General features: G+C 36.9%; 1 protein-coding gene across 1 annotated transcript in view; it reads left to right on the top strand.

Annotated features, from left to right (window-relative positions):
- The window catches only part of Oseg2 (intraflagellar transport protein Oseg2), a 54,387-nt gene extending 37,133 nt beyond the window's left edge, over window positions 1–17,254 (top strand). Inside the window, exons 20-30 of the mRNA XM_069832061.1 lie at window positions 851–997; window positions 1,446–1,600; window positions 1,806–1,986; window positions 3,711–3,902; window positions 5,112–5,229; window positions 6,947–7,091; window positions 7,190–7,394; window positions 9,163–9,336; window positions 11,718–11,933; window positions 13,548–13,772; window positions 16,826–17,254. Of these exons, the coding sequence (XP_069688162.1) occupies window positions 851–997; window positions 1,446–1,600; window positions 1,806–1,986; window positions 3,711–3,902; window positions 5,112–5,229; window positions 6,947–7,091; window positions 7,190–7,394; window positions 9,163–9,336; window positions 11,718–11,933; window positions 13,548–13,772; window positions 16,826–17,104 (2,037 nt within the window). The 3' untranslated portion in view covers window positions 17,105–17,254. The remainder of the gene's footprint in view (window positions 1–850; window positions 998–1,445; window positions 1,601–1,805; window positions 1,987–3,710; window positions 3,903–5,111; window positions 5,230–6,946; window positions 7,092–7,189; window positions 7,395–9,162; window positions 9,337–11,717; window positions 11,934–13,547; window positions 13,773–16,825) is intronic.

Here is a 17,254-nt window from a genome sequence, read left to right as displayed (position 1 = left end):
TCGACTTCATGACACCTGTAAACCTTTTTAGAAATAAAGGGAGGGCTACTCATCAATTAGCACTGGTCATTGATGAGTTAATGACCAAATTTGGTATAATTTTCCTCTATTCAATACCTAATTCTCTCTTTATCCTTTCCTATCCAGTCCTCTGACTGAACTCTTACTTTCTTCGACCCCGACAGTATTAGAGCATTCGAGGCCTAGGGGTTCATTTCCCTTTCCTTATTCCTCTTTCTACTTTTCTGTTCCTAGTGCTGACCTTCTATGGCACTAAAATCGTCCTCCAGTGGCTTAAGGAGGGAAAGCTGGTGATCAACAAGATCTCCCAGCTAGGTCCAATGGACCCGTCGACCAACAGCAGGTGTGGTCCTCCAGACATTCTGGGGGTTGTGTGTGAATGAAGTAGCCACCAAAACGTTAAAATATGGTGTTCACTTAAATCGGCTACAACTTGCCATTTAACTCCAATATGAAATGAGTACCATTAAGGTAAAATTATCCAGAGGTAAAATAGTCCCCCAATCGGATCTCTGGGTGGGGACTACTTTAATGGTACAGAATCAACTAAACATCTTACAATGGAATGCTGGCGGTATAACATCAGCTAAGAAGACTGAACTAGCCCATTGATTTGTTGAATTTTACAATCTTCTCTGAAAATTAATGTTTCTGCAGGATCCTAATCCTTGAGCATGCCTTCAGAGTTACATATAATACATTATGACTAGCATGAAGATAATGGCCACACAATTGAGGTTGTGTTAAAATGTAAGTTTAAGGCCAAAGAGTGATGCATTGTAATTTTACTATTGTTACTGATCTATTCGCTGATGATGTGTGTTTACAGGTAGCTAAAACCAATGGTGGGTCACAGGCCAGCCAACAAGTTGCTTTTCTATGGGCAAAATCTTTAGGAGGAGATTCGGCTGTGAAGTTGCTAAATAAGTTTAACCTTTTGGAGATCTCTATAGATTACGCCTGTGAAATATATCAGGTATGTGATGTTAACAGCCTTTTCAATAATTCTCATTTACACATTTAAGTAATTTTGATCCTAGGAAAGTGCTTGGATTGCAAGAAGGCAAACGGCTTTATTACTAAACATGGACGACATAAACTCAATATTCAAATAATTAATTTGTATATTTTTGTTAATAAATTCGTCCTTCAACTGTTTTCAGTCAAACATAGATCCTATTGCTCTTGTAACTTTATATTTTCATAAAAATAATAATAAAGTACAAAGAAAAATCGTTTTCTATAAATTTCATATTTTGAAATTTGTATTCCTAAGAGTTTCAATAATGAATCTGTAAATAATATCTGTCAATATTCTTTGAAATAATTGAAGAAAAATGTTATTCACTGACAATATGACTGTTCCTGAAACATAAATAGAACTGATCAATTAAAGTATACATTTATTTATTATCTTTTCTCAGTTTGAATTCGCATTTGATCTGGCACGCACTGCCATGAAATCAAAGATGCCAGATATCCACTACAAATATGCAATGGCTTTGGAAGATGATGGTAAATTTGAAGATGCTGAAAAGGAATTCGTGAAGGCTGGTAAACCCAAAGAAGCAGTTCTAATGTACGTAATCATGTATAATTAATTTCCTAAAGTTGCATTCAAGAGGATAATAATAATTCTCAAATAAAATGAATGACAGTACCTAATTTAATGTTTTCCTTTCTAGTTCGTTGTAATTCAGTCATGCTGACCCTCAATTCATATTGAATAACATCTACAGTAATTAAAGCGTTGGAATACTTAAAAAGTGGTCATCTTATTGCAGGTATATTCACAATCAGGACTGGGACAGCGCCCAGAGGGTGGCTGAGGAGCAAGATCCTGACTCAGTTACAGAAGTTCTCCTTGGCCAGGCCAAAGACGTTTTCAATTCCAAGAACTACTCCCACTTCGAGTCTCTGATGCTACGAGCACAGAAGCCTGATCTCATCATCAAACACTACCAGGTTATTCATGGGTGATACTGCACAATTTATACGTCCTTTTTGTAAGAAACTTTTATCTTAAAATCAAACACAACTTGACTTGTGATGCTCAAGGAAAATACAAGCAGTTCGACACAACTGCTTTACAGTATTTATATTTCAACTCTGAAGACAACTTTCAATTAAGAAAATTCTAAAAATCTTCAGAAAACCCACATATTGAGCAGAATGAAGTTCTTTTTCTGACTAAATTAATTGATTTCGAGACTTCTGATTGATCTAAGACAAGATGTTACCTGTGCATGAGGGTAATCCAACAGTTAGGGGAGAGTTGCGTAGTATAGGACATCGGGTAATATTGGACAGTGCGTTTCTTTCATCTACCACCACGTGATAGTACCTGAATGATATGGTTACGTTTCTGTATGCGACATCACAGAAATGTAACCATGTCATTCAGGTACTACAGAGCGTTCGCCTACGGGTGAGGCCAGGAAAGCGGCATGTACTGATACGCCGCTTTGTGCGCGCAGTTGTTGAGACACGCTCGACAACCAAGGACATCAAGGTCGACAAGTTATCAGTTGTGAGCCAGATGTTGCAGTATTTAACACGTACAGTGCAGTTTCTACACACAGTTGCTTAAATATTCAGCGTGTGTAAAATTTGTTAACAATGCAAAACGCAAAATTCACGCTTGAACAGAGAGTTTTCATGTATGATGCATATGTGAAAACAGTCGTGTAGAGAGGTGCGTAGGCAATTTGAAGTGAAATATCCGGGTGCTCCAATTCAGGGTAGAGAAACTGTTAGACGTCTTGTTAACAAATTAAGAACAACAGGGTCGATAAATGCTACAATTCCTAAGCGAAAACAAAGAGTATTGACGGAAGAAAAAATTGATGAAACCAGTGCATCATTTACACGCTCTCCTAATAAATCTCTAAGACGTGTTTCACAGGAAGTTAGTGTTTCAAAAACATCAGTCCTTACTGCTGCTAAACTTTTAAAATTAAAACCCTACAGAGTATAGTATAGAAAGCGGAAGCTTATGAATAGACGATTCCCGCAAGCGACACCGCAGGCAGGCCGCTTTCCTGGCCCCACCCGTAGGCGAACACTCTGTATTATCTGGTGGTAGATGAAACAAAATCACTGTCCGATATTACCCGATGTTCGATACTACCCAACTCTCCCCTATACTTAAAATCGCATTACAAAACACTACTACAAAACGTTTTTTCTTAACTTTGGTGGGTACTTCACTGTTCGTCATTCATCCCTATTAAGCCAGTTGTATAAACCAATTTACCGACAGAGTCATTATCCAGGATGCACCATAGGAGACTGGTCAACACTACACCCATGAGGAGATGAAGTGATACTGGAGATTTGTTGGAATGCTACAGGGGAACCAGAGCTCCCAGAGGGAACCCCTGTGTTACCTTGCCCAACCCAAGTTATAGATCAGGGGTACACTGGGGATCGAACCTGGGTCCACAAGTTTATAAGTCCAGTGCTCTTGCCATTAGACCACCATTAACTACAAAACTATGCCAGATTTTATTTTCCATTGAAAGTGAGTTCTTTAACAGACATTAAAATTACAGGAATATATTTATATTTTTATTATTGAATACATCATCACATTTTATCATTTCTACAGGATTTTTTTCTCCCCTACAATATCAAACCATGTTTCTTATGGACTAGTTAAGCTACAATATGTTTTTGTATACACACAGGATGCGGGAATGTGGGTGGATGCTCTGAGAGTGTGTCGAGAGTACCTGCCCAGCCGTTTGCCAGCTTTGCAGGCGGAGTATGAGCGGGAAGTGGGTTCCAAAGGCTCTAAAGACGTAGCCAGCTTGATAGCCCAGGCCAAAGAATGGGAGCAAAGTGGAGAGTACAAAACAGCGGTGGACTGCCTACTCAAGGTAATTCTTTCTTTCTCATCATATAATAACAGTTTAATAAAAGATTACATGAGCCATTATGACTATGAGCATAATGTATTTGCTTCCCAACCGAGTGATGAAGGAGGGCATTGGAAGAAGCTCTAGAGGTTAGGTTTCAATTCAAAGTGACAAGAACAAGAATATCTGTACATTGGGCTGCAAAAGAAATGCGGAGTAGAAGTCGCTATCAATTTGAAATAATATTGTGTTACGAGGACTTCGCTTAGGAAATAATAGAAATAGAGATACCCAGAAAGCATTGCAATAAAATAATTATACAAACACATCTGAACTGGTCTGAATTTTCTAAACAGTTTTTATTCCATGCAAAGGAGAAATGCATAGTTAAATGTTTCAGTTAGATTCAATTTTCAGTTCTGTATCTGGATTTATAATAAAATTGATACATTTTTTCTTAATACAATACGAAACGTAACTGGCCGTATATATCGATTGTAACAATGAGAGCATCCATGGATAATAAGGAAGACTGTGGAATACCATATAAACTGCAGTTTCACTATTTTCGTGTAGTATTAATGTTGTAAAGTAAAGTACATGAATAATTTAAAATCAATTCATATTAAATAATAACGTGAATATATAAAAGTTCGTATTTACACGTTTTTAAAAAAACTAATCTCAAGATAATAGCTTTCCACCTCGCCATGTTTGATGAAGTCCCCAGAAAACGATATAATTTCTTTTTTGGCATTTCTTTTGCAGCTCAGTGTACATCCGAATTGTGGCTATCTTTGAGAGTTGTTTGCGCTCTCTACACACATTTTATTTATCTTATTTTTTTTACTTAATTCATAGTTGGTCCACTGCTTTGGAGTAGCGGTCAGCATGTCTGACTGCGAAACTAGCGGGCTGGAACCGAATCCTGATTGAGGTTTTTTCCGGGGTTTTCCCCAACCCATTAATAGCAAACGCTGGATAATGTTCAGCACCGGACTCCGGGCTCATTTCGCCGTCATTATCAGCTTCATCTTCATCCATCCTGCCTACTTCCATACTCATATCATCCTATCATACGGGGCGAACAGAATCCGACCTAATGGGTGTCAACCTGAGAACAGGATTATTCATCATAATCACCAATCAAGTAAGCAGAAGCACAAATGGCTGCACACTAACATGTTTGGCAATAGGAAAACAATTCAGTTCTAATGTATTTGTTCCTAGGTGAATCCCAGCCTCACTAAGGACCAGAACATAATCATTAAAGCCTGGACTCAAGCAGCAGAGCTGATTACGAAATATCCTGAAGGACAGCAGGCTATAGAAATTGCCAACATATTGGGTATGTGTTCATTATAGCTAAAATCTACAAGACTTCATTCACAAATCTGTGACAACTACTTAAAGTGACTGACGATACAGCACAGTTCTAGATCATCTCATTTCTTCCCTTCATGCACGATATGCGTAAGTAATCACTTAGTGATTCAAGACGGCGCCCATCCCGTCGGATCCCAGCCACTTAGTCACTCGTAATGAGTGCACCTCTGTACATAGTGCGTTGGACATTGTGTCACTGTCACATATTCTGTGACACAGTACATCAGGGGATTCGATCTGGCATCGAAGTGGAATCCGGTGTGGCTTAGTGGATAAAGGCATCAGCACATAGAGCTGAAAACCAAGGTTCAAGTCCCGGTGCTGGAGAGAATTTTTCTCTGTTCTATCCATCCTTCATCATGTGGTAATGCAGAATTCCTGCACGGAAATATCGTAGGTACTTCGTACCAGAGTGCTGCATTGGAGTTAAATCGCTCGCTTGAACTCGGTTGAGTGTCGCACCCTCGAGTGAGATACGATCGGTCGTGATACGCTCGTAATAAATAGAAGCACAGTACAAGGTCATCTCACCGACATGTCTTATCTTGTATGGAAGGCGACAGATAAGATACACATATGTTTTGCTCACACGGTAAAAATAAGGCTTTATTTTCTGCGTTTATGACAAACATTTAATGGAACAGTCAATGGAACATACCAAAACAGGAACATGAAGTTATAAATAAAATAGTATGAAAAATTTCGATATAAATTATTATTGCTAATTAATAATTATTCAATATTTGATTTACCACATATATAATATGATAGATCCATACATAGTGTTCCGCCTATATACTGCGACAATGTAGAAACGTTTTACAAAATATTATTGATATAGCAGTAGATTAATAACAATATTAGTACAGAGATGTCACAGAAAATATAATAAAACGAATAATCATGCTGCACAACTGTTACAGACGCAAAGATTGATACACTAATTGTTAGAGATTATTATTATTATTATTATTATTATTACTAGAAAACTTGATACAGTTCTTGCATTATCGTGATTGTGTTCTCCGTTTATAATAATTACATTTACATCCAATAACATCTATCAGATGTGGCAAAAACAAAATCACTCCGGTGTGGAAAAAAAAAAAACATTTACCTACAACATTTATATTACATTTTAAAGCAAGTTTTGTAGCTGCACTATGGAGAGGTTAGTTAAACACTGCAAAGTTTTGAAATGATAAACATCTATGATGTTACTACACAGTTCATCACTGTAACAAGAACGAATGTCTAACGCTCGGCTTATACCGTTCGAGGATTTATCGCTCGTGACAATTTTACCCATCATGCATGTGCGCTACCTATCGGATTATGCTATGAACTACTTGGCGCTCGAGCGAAAACGTCCAATGCAGACCTCTGTTTGGTACATAATTTATTTATTTATTTATTTATTTAGGATATTAATGTGCAAAACAACAGCACAAGGCCAATTACTGTTTAGCACAAGAAACAAAACAAATCAACAAATGATGATGAGAATGAATGATAGAAAATGGCAGTGAGATGAAATACAATCAATATAACAGTCTATAAGTAATAAAACAGTCTATAAGTAATAGACAGTCTATAAGTAATATAACAGTCTATAAGTAATAATAATAATAATAATATTTAATTGTAATGTTATTAACTTGTGTGTAATGAATGAGTAGGACCACGGTTGGTGAGTATCCAGCAACACAACCTGGCTGCCCAGGTTTATCTGGGAGTAGACATGATCAAAGAGGCTATCGATACGTTCATCCAGGCTGAAGAGTGGAACAAAGCTAAAAGAGTGGCCAAAGAACTGGAACCAACGTAAGTTTTCATAATGTTATAACAAGTTCATCAATTTCATATCGAAGTTGGAAATGTCATCAGTGGGACTTACTTCACTTGTGTTTGTTCTTACTTAGCTATGAAGACTATGTGGACAACCGATACAAGGACTGGCTGAAAAGACAAGGCCGTGCTGATCAGCTGGCTGACGTGGATATTATAGGAGCATTGGACCTCTTAGCAGAACAGGGGCAGTGGGTGAAATGCCTAGAAACAGCAAAACAACATGGACCACAAGTGCTCCACAAATATGTTGCATTATATGCCACGCAGTTAATTAAGGTAACCAAACACGTTAACATAGACTGTTCATTAACACATTCGCTGCTGACTGTATTGTTGCAAAATCTATCCCCAGGAGCCGATTAGTTTTTTATGTTTATTTATCATGTAATAGTGTCTATGAATAATTTTTAGCCTCATACACAATTCTTGAGTACAGACAATGTTTGAAATCTTGATGACGCGTCACTGGCACCGTGTTAATAATTCCATTATCAGTGCCACTTGACGTGTTTACGCGTCACACTTATTTTTGTTTTTACGTGACTGTATATTGAAATATTGTTAGAGAAAAACAAATTAGGCCTATCTTACTTCGTTTGTGGTAGATTCCAAACCAGGGATCGACACACAATCCAGGTTGACCAAAGCAATCAGGACAGTAGAATGTTGATTCTTTTCTTCTGCCATTCTCGTAACACACTTCATTTTTTTTTTTTTTTTTTTTTTTTTTTTTTTTTTTTTTTTTTGCCTTTCTCATTAGCGCGTTGTTTTGCAGGCAGGTGTTTCACAGCTGGTGATACCATTTTGGTTGTTGGACTGCTGAGTGTTGCATACGATAGCAAATATCGTGTTACTGAAAGTCTGAAATCATATAACGAAATCCTACACCTTGAGGTGTACCGAGGATGCAAATTATGTGTGTTCAGTAACATTATTTGGAAGAGGTGGATGTCAATTTTTTTATACCACCGAACTGTTTTTCTTTCACATGGGTAATACGAAAGCATTTGATCTTGCCGATTAACGCCTGACATGTTTTTATTATACTTTTCAATTGCATGCGGCTTTTGTACTTTTTGCCCTCTTATATTTACTGTTTCAACAATACTGTCTTCAAATTCAGTCGAGATAAATAAGCCGTAAAATATCCACATTTTGAACTGGAGTAGTACTTGAATTATTATATGTTTCAAAGTCAGTTTCACTTTCACTATCACTCTCACTTTCACTTTGGCTTTCATTTGGATTGAAATCACTGTTACTGTTCGAATCAGGCATTGAATTATTCACTAGACGTGCAATTTCGTCATCCTTGCAAGTTTATCTGGCGCACTTTTACGGTTTTTTGCATTTGAAGGACCTGGAGGCGTCTCAAAATTATTATCTAATTTGTCATCCATGATTCCTCTACTTAAATGAGTGGAAGGTAATAACCAAGAATGATAATAAGTAGCAGCACCCTTCCAGTAAGTAATACTACATAACAATACAGGATAACCAAAATACTGAAGGAAAGCAAGAAAACAACTATGACGTGCATATGCGTCATTGGCATATGGCGCTAGGACTGTGTGACGTGTATACACGTCAAGTGGCATTCAACGTGTTAAACAAAATACAGTACTTATATTTTCATGTACTTTTCAATTATTAGTCTATACATACTTCTCTTGACACTGCATTAATAACTTTAATGATTATTTGTAACAAAATGTTTAATACACTTTCTTTTCTAGCCCCAACTATTTTGAGGTTTTGTTCCAGTGTAATGAAATTCTATTCACTACTTTGTGTTATATGATGCCATGACCAAATACTTGAGTAATGATTACGAATTGTGGAGAAATGGAGAACTGTTTGCAAGGGAAATGATGTACTGGAATTTGAACTTGAAAAAATGATACCCTAACTGAAAATTTGTTTATAATGATTAGTTTACAAACACATTTTATATGGCAGTTGACGAAGTTGGCCTTGTCACTGTTTCCCCCATTACTGGTGACCGCTTCCTTCAAATTTTACAATGAACTATTATGATTTGCAGGATGGTTATCCACTGGAGGCTCTGGCACTGTACACAAAGTATGACGCACCTCTCTATCCTCAGAACTACAACATATACAAGCGCATTGCAACGGACATGTTTAACATGCCTGCCTTAGACACCCCTGATGCATATAGCAGTTGGGCACAACTAAGGAACATCCTGTTTAGTTTGGTAAGTTTTGTCAGTTTCCTTGAAAATGGGCTAATTGCTCCTGTCAACGGGTATTTTAATTATCTTATCATTACAGGAATTACACACAGAATGTTATGGCATTGCAAAATAGCAATTTACGTATTGATACAAGAATGTTTTCAAAATCTTAAAAAAGAATCATTGGAAAGGGGTGGATTTATCCCAGAAACTGCAACGTATTCATAATGCGTGTGTTCGTTTCATTTGTAATGTCCGCTACTACGATCACATTTCGCCTTCTTTCGATAAATTATTGTGGCTCAGGTTAAATGAGAGCAGAAAGTTACATTCCCTTTCTCTCTTATACCGAATTTTCCACACCTCTACTCCCTCTTACTTATCTGTCCGATTCCACAGTCTTTCTCGGTATCATAACTTAAATACTCGGTCACAATATGATAACACGCTAGAAATACCACTGCACACATCATCTCTTTATTCTTCATCTTTCACTGTTGCTACTTCTCGTCACTGGAATTCTCTGCCGCCTGAAGTCAAGGACTGCCAAACTTTAATTTCCTTTAAATGTAAATTAGAAAAACATCTTATGATGAGTTTCCAGACCCAACGCGCTGCAAATATTTAATGGAATGTGTTCCACTGTATTTATTTATTTTTTAATTTTTTTTTTGTTTCTTATTTTTATTATCTAAATCGTGTTTATTTATCACTTAACGCCAATATGTATCCCACTGTGTTGTTTTTTATTATTAATCTATTTTTGTGTACATTTTATTCAATTGTCGGTTTCTGGTTTAATTATGTAAATTCTACTTAATTGTAATCTAATACTAATATGTATACTAATGTGTTTATTTTTATTTTTACTGTGTACATTTTTTTTATTGAATTATCGGCTTCTGTTTTTATGTGATCCGTATTTGATTCCAACAACATTAATATGTATTCCACTATGTTTATTTTTATTTTATGAGGTAAATTTTTATGTAACTACCTCTTTTGATCTCATTATGTGCCTAAATCGTATCAGTATGTAATTACTTAATTCCGATCCAGTTTTATGTTCAACTATGTAAGGAAGTTTTAATCCTGGTTGAGTGTAAGAGAAGGCCTTACGGCCTGAATTCTGCCAGGTTAAATAAAGCCATTATTATTATTATTATTATTATTATTATTATTATTATTATTATTATTCGACACACCAGGCAAGAAACATCATGTTCCAAAAAGAATAACTGAAATAGACGATTTTGATAAATGTGTTATTCAACGTAGGTCTACTATTCAAAATGTAAATGAGCAGGAAAATGGTCCCCACAATCAAGAGACTACAACTAAAGTTGGAAGCTACAATTATGTTTCAAGATGCAGCCAGCAGCCTCGGAACAATTGTAAAAGATGTTAGTTTCCTTTGCAAGAAAATGAAACTAATAGAGGAGTACCGATCGAAAAGCACATTATAGGCTATTATGTTCTCAATGTGAAATCTGTCTCGCCAATCTTCGAAGGTTTAACGTCGAGGGATGAGACATTCATACAGAGTAGCTACACCATTTCAATTAGTGGCAATAATAATAATGCTGGACTACTCCACATATGCAGAACACATCACAAATGCTAACCACACCCACAGAGACATCAACACAGACATGGAAATACTGCACATCCAACCAAAAAGCCAGAAACTCAACACACTAGAACAATATGAAATATACAGACACACGAAAACACACCCCAACGAAATTCTCAACACACAACTCAACTTCAAAACACACACACTCTTTGACTCTACACTATACCACACTAACGCACCCTCACAGGAAACAGAACAAGTGGCGCCAAGACCAACAACGACCAGTTCTGAAGATGACCCATAAATAGGTCGAAACATGTAAACGAGGTACGTTGGAGTTTAACACAGAAAAGTCTTACCATACATATTCCGAAAAAAAAAAAAAATTAACAAAAGCTCTAAAAAAAATTATTAGATAAATGAATTATTTAGAGTCACATTCTGTTGTGGAGTAGTTATTAAATAGTCTTCACTGGTCAAAAACTATAAAATTATTATGAACTATTTACTGCACAAGATCCCTTAAGCAATCTGAATTTCTTTGTTTTAATTGATGCTTTATATATCTGGTTAATGTGATCAGTCACACATTGCTTGAAAGATATATTATCAGCAATAATTTGTTTATACATGAATATGAAAGTAAACGTATTCACTTTACACGCCATGAAGACGCATAGGGGGCATAGCTCTACGCTCCACGTTTCTGTGACCTCATTACTAGAATGAGTTGGTACAGTCTGCACCTTGCCTCAACTGCCTTTCACTACTGTGAAGACATGTAATGTTTTAACTGTGTTGTCTTGATTTGTGAAACTTGTTTCAGACCGAAGCCATGAAAACCTCATCTGATGCCGGCAGTTCTTTACATGACGAATTCGACAATCTGCTAGTCATCAGTCACTACTATGCAGCTCGAGCAGCTGGCAGAGAAGTGAAATCATTGGATCATCTGGTGGCCAAGTTGTCCACCTCACTGCTGAGGCATACCGACATTATTCCTGCAGACAAGGCATTCTACGAGGCTGGTATTGACTGCAAAGTATGTACTCTCACATCGAGCATTACACTGATATTGCAGAATCTCTCATAACATTTTCATGTTGTAAGGATTTCTTCTTTCGTATTCTCTGCCATCATATCATGAATTCACCGTCACTTTTTATATCTCTCTATGTGCTGTAGAGATGCAGTGCAGTTTGAAGGAAGTTCCAATATTTCCCCATTAATCAATCAATCAATCTTCTTAATGTATCCGGCTGTTTGCCGACAACATAAAGTCCACTATAGTCCACTGTAGTCTATTCAGTTGTTGTTTTTCACAGAAATGAGGGGTATTTTGATCGGTGTTCATTATAGATGCCTGTTGCTAGTAGCCAGAGTTGGGGTGTAGTCAATATATACTGCAGGGCTGTGTCTTCTGCAACTGGTACTGATGATTTTAATTTACTTCTTTTGTGGTTTATGGATGGACAGTATAGAAGAATGTGTTCCAGATTATTACACCACAGACAAGTAGGATTATCAGAAATGTGAAATCGGTGTAGGTACAATTGGGTGACAATGTGACCTGTTCTGGCTCTTGTTAAAAATGTCTGAACATGTCTGGGCAAGTTTTTGTACATTTCCAGGTTCTGTTTTAATTCTTGAACCATGGATATGAAACTTTTTTGAGTTTTCAATCTACAGAGAGGACTGTATGAATGCCAATTGTTTCCTGGTAATCTGATAAGTTTTTCATATTGAATCAGTGCTTTCTCTTCTATTGCCATTTTGATGCTGTCAAATGCCTGGCATTAGAAAACATGTTGTTGTTTGAGATATTCCGAATCCATTTCTTGGTTTGAGTTGCACAATGGGCAGTTAGGGGACTGATATATTCCAATTCTATGCAGGTGTTTGGCCAAACAATCATGGCCTGTTGCCAATCTAAATGCAGCTACAGACGATTTGCGTGGTAAATCGGGAATTAACTGTGGATTATGATGCAGAGAGTTCCATTTTTTCCCTTCAGATTGTGTTATCAAATTTTGTTTGTTGAAGTCTAAGTATGTAGATTTAATAAATCTCTTCACAGAGTAATACGTAGATTTAGTAACAGGTCTGTAAGTAGCAGTGCTGCCCTTCTTTGCTAAAGCATCCGCATTCTCGTTTCCCAGGATTCCACAATGGGATGGCATCCATTGGAATATAATTCTTTTATTGAGTGATATTAATTGAGAGAGCATTTGAGTTATTTCTGCTGTTTGAGATGAAGGTGTGTGTTTAGAGACTATTGATAGAATAGCTGCTTTGGAGTCTGACAATATAACTGCATTCTTAAATTTATTGATGTGACATAGAAGATTCCTGAGACTTTCACTTATTGCATTAGAAAACATAAAACAGGGTCTAAGTGTTAAACTTAACAAAAAAAATTACAGATTAGCGCTGGTATGAAGACTTCTAGATTTCTCTAGCCTCCACAATTTAGTTAATACATTACGAAATATTAGAAGCATCTTGAATTTCTATAACTAAACTAAAAAAGATATAGAATTTTATAGTAAATAATGACTTCCTAGCATGTGCAAGTCACATTCAGAATTTGAAGTAATTTTAATTGTGGAAAATGTTTAAATGCAAGTTTTAGTAATTGTTAATCGTACCTATACAGGCTGTTGGGCAAGAGAGTGAAGCATTCGTGTTTCTGAATCATTACTTGGACCTGTGTGAAGCTATCGAAGAGGGAAACCCAGACTTGCTCGATTACACGGACTTCACAAACACAGACTTCCCCATGGAAATCCCTCTGCCAGCGTCCCTTCATCTCTCACCGCAACAACATGAAGAAGTCAAAGAATGGGTGCTTGCAGTTTCTATGGACCAGAGGGTTGACCAAGTAAGTAAAATGTTGCTGTTTGCTATTGCTTTTGGCTGTGGATGTACTCAATTTTCCCTCTTGCATCCCAATAATATTTGTCTAGTTGATACTTTCCATCTGCATCAATTTTTATAATGGCTTGACACTTGAGGGGATGATCCTTCGAAAGGGAAGTAAATATGGCGATCCCGTCATATATTTATAACAAGTAAAAAACTGTGTTCCTGAATGAGAGGGCTGCAGACAACATTTACAGCAATTTCTCGTCAAAATCAACACCCACTGTTTACAAAAACACTAAAGGATAACAGAGGATGCTTTTTGGAACTAAGGATATCTAATATTTCATTTATCAAATTGTGCTTCTAGCTGTGGTCATATACAGGGTGATTCACGAGGAAAGGTAAAAAATTTAGTATACCATGTCTTGGGCCATTTTGAGTGAAAAAGTTCATATGAACATAGGTCTGTTTTCGAACAATGACGGAGCTAGATGCATTTTTTTGATAAAACGTCTCGCCCCAATGTGAATCAGACGTTACCATATGCTGCTGACGTGAGACAAGGTCACCGATCGCAATGAATGACGTAACATTGGAATCTGCATTGTGAGCAGATGTAAATAAGAGAAAGAAACTGGGTGGTGGGGCATTACAAATGTCCAATCGCCTGCCCTTGTCTGATGTAATGACACAGAACCTGCAGATAACACAAATAGCCTACACTATCATAAATTCACAGCAGTTCAGTCAGCTACCTACAGTACAGTAGTTATACAGGTACAGTTATCGGAAATGTTAAGTTGTCTTTTTCAAGATGCCTTATAAATTTTCGACTACAGAATACGCCGATATTGTGTATGTTTATGGTTTGTGCGATGGAAGTTTCTTGCATGCCGTTGCTGAATATGAACGACGCTTTCTGAACAGAAGGGTACCATATCGAAGAGTATTTACTGTCTATGGGGTTGGGTGAAAGGCTTGATATAGCAAAGGAAGGAGGAAATGAGAGAGGCACTAATCGATCGTATTTTGGATGCGGCATAAAGAACAGCCACTTGCAACTCTACCAAGTCATGAGCGCAATTCACGCCCGAATGCAACAGCGCATTGAAGCAGAAGGAGATACCTTTGAAAATGTGCGAAAACATAGACTCCGATGTCTAGAATATTAGGTATGTATGCATACGTGAATATAAACTTTAAATTTGTCCCTTATCAGTTTCTAAATGTGAGTTAGTACAATGGAATCCCATAAGTTCTTGTGAAATCCAAGAGCCATATCTCCGTAACCGTTCGAAAACGGACCTATATTCATATGAACTTTTTGACTCAGAATGACTTGAGAATTCACATCCTAAATTTTTTATCTTTCCTCGTGACTCAACCTCCATTCCCTAGCGAAGCACATTCTGGTGACAAAGAGTTTAAAAAGATTGGTTTATATCAATCAGTTATTCTTGCAATAATGGTTTCCCGTAAATGAACTGGTTGATATAAAGGAAATACGAGAACAATGCCCTTTTGCTTTCTGAAATGTGAAAACAGACATAAGTGTATTAATGCTTTTTTTAAATATTGTCTCCTTATCATTCCTTAAAGTAAAGGGTCTCTATGCCCTTACACCCTATATTGTCATCGTCTTAACGGGAGTAATGAACATCACCTTACGGGCTATTCCATCTCAAATCGACCGACATTTAGAGAAAATTGACCTTGCAATTTTTAAATAAAATGAAACTTTTTTTTTACGTAGACAACTATGATACAGTGCTTTGTGCAAAGTTTGAGGCATCAGAACTTCATAGTGCTTAAATTAAAAATATTTTAATTTATGGTATTTTCATAAAATTAGCAACTTTAAACTGTTGTGGCTCCGAAACCCTTTCACCCAATGATCAAAATCATGGTTTATTTTGATGCTGAAAAGTTAAAGTTTATATTGACATGTAAACAGTTTTTCTTACTTTTTATAGAAATGGAGAAATTTAGATTTTTCCTAATTAAGACACCTTTGCCCACGAAAAAATATTTTTAAAATATATAGTTAGATTCCGCAGTGAAAGTACAAATAAAGACGTATTTTTTACTGGTGCAACGTTAATAAGAAAGTATTGAAAAATCAAATAAAGAAAATAAATAGTACACGCGTGAACTAACCAGCTGACTGTGAGGCGGGAGCTAGCCTAGACAAGCAAGGCCAGAAGACATAAACACGTGATGTTTCGTCTAGTAGCGCATAGCTGGGCTAGCGTTATCACAGGTTTTCAAAAACACAGGAGTAAAATGACGCCTAAAGCTTGCTTATCTTCATCTCTCGGCCAGTGTGTGGGGTACTGCGCCGTTCAAGTCTAGGCGTGTGAAAATAATCTATTTAATACCCTCGAAATTTATTGCCGTGCCACTAAGCAAACAATGCCGAATTCCTCTTAATAATGCAAGGTTTTTTTCTCAATATTTTTTACATTTTTACAAATTAGCAAAAAGCCTAAAAGTAAGTAAAATCAGATTATCTGTGTCTCTGTGTAAAACAATAAAAACAAGGATTACTTCTTAACATAACCTACCAAATGTCAGCTTCAAAATGAGCTCCCGTTCAATGTTCTGCAGTAAATGGTTCCAGAGTTCTGAGCGCTGAAAGAGGCTTGTTTTTATAAAATACGCTAAATTTGTCGCTCAATAATACGAAAACCGTTTGACTTTCGATAGTATATTTTTGAAAATGCACTGTCCTCAGCACCTTGTATAAATAGGGAAAAAATTAGAGTATAAAAAAATGCGAGGTTTCTTACTGATCGATTTCATATGGAATAGCCCTTACAGAGACCACCACCCAAGTCCCCATTCGCTTCTACTGATACAATTATTCTTTCTCACACTATTATCTGGAGTAATGAATCTGGCTAACACTGCTGCATTCAAAGAGTTCTGATGCATTAGAACTTGATTATTATCGTGACCTTCCAGTAAACGGTAAATTTTTCTACAATGATCAATTAGAATGAAGAGGAACTGTTATAAAGTTGCACAAAGAATGTCTCCATTACAATATAAACATTTGTTTATTTTAAGACCTTGCCACTGGATGAGCGTGGTCTGACTCCGTCTGCCCTCACGTCACCCGGCAGATCTGGTCCTCCAGCAACGCCGTGCGTTGTGTCAGGTTTTCCTGTGCTGTCACAACGAGGCCGTAATCCAATTGAATTTAAGCGTCCAGGGAAGCAAGCCAATAGAGACGACTGGAACAAACTAATGATGGCTGCCAAGATGGCTCCTGAAACACACATAACTGATGCCATATCATTCATTGAAGAGTGGTGTGGGGGAGCTCCAGGCTTTTCATTTCAATAACTTTACTCTATTGCACTCCTAACTAGTCATATTTTAGAAGGAATCCTGTCCTAAAATAAGACTCAGATTTTAAGCAGTTTCTGACACTTCCGTCCAATTCTATCACTGAAAGTATAATTAAATGAAGAGTCCACTGCAAGAATGATGGAT

This window comes from Periplaneta americana, chromosome 7, assembly GCF_040183065.1.
Source record: "Periplaneta americana isolate PAMFEO1 chromosome 7, P.americana_PAMFEO1_priV1, whole genome shotgun sequence".
Lineage (NCBI taxonomy): Eukaryota > Metazoa > Arthropoda > Insecta > Blattodea > Blattidae > Periplaneta > Periplaneta americana.
This window is presented reverse-complemented; position numbering and strand designations above follow the sequence as displayed.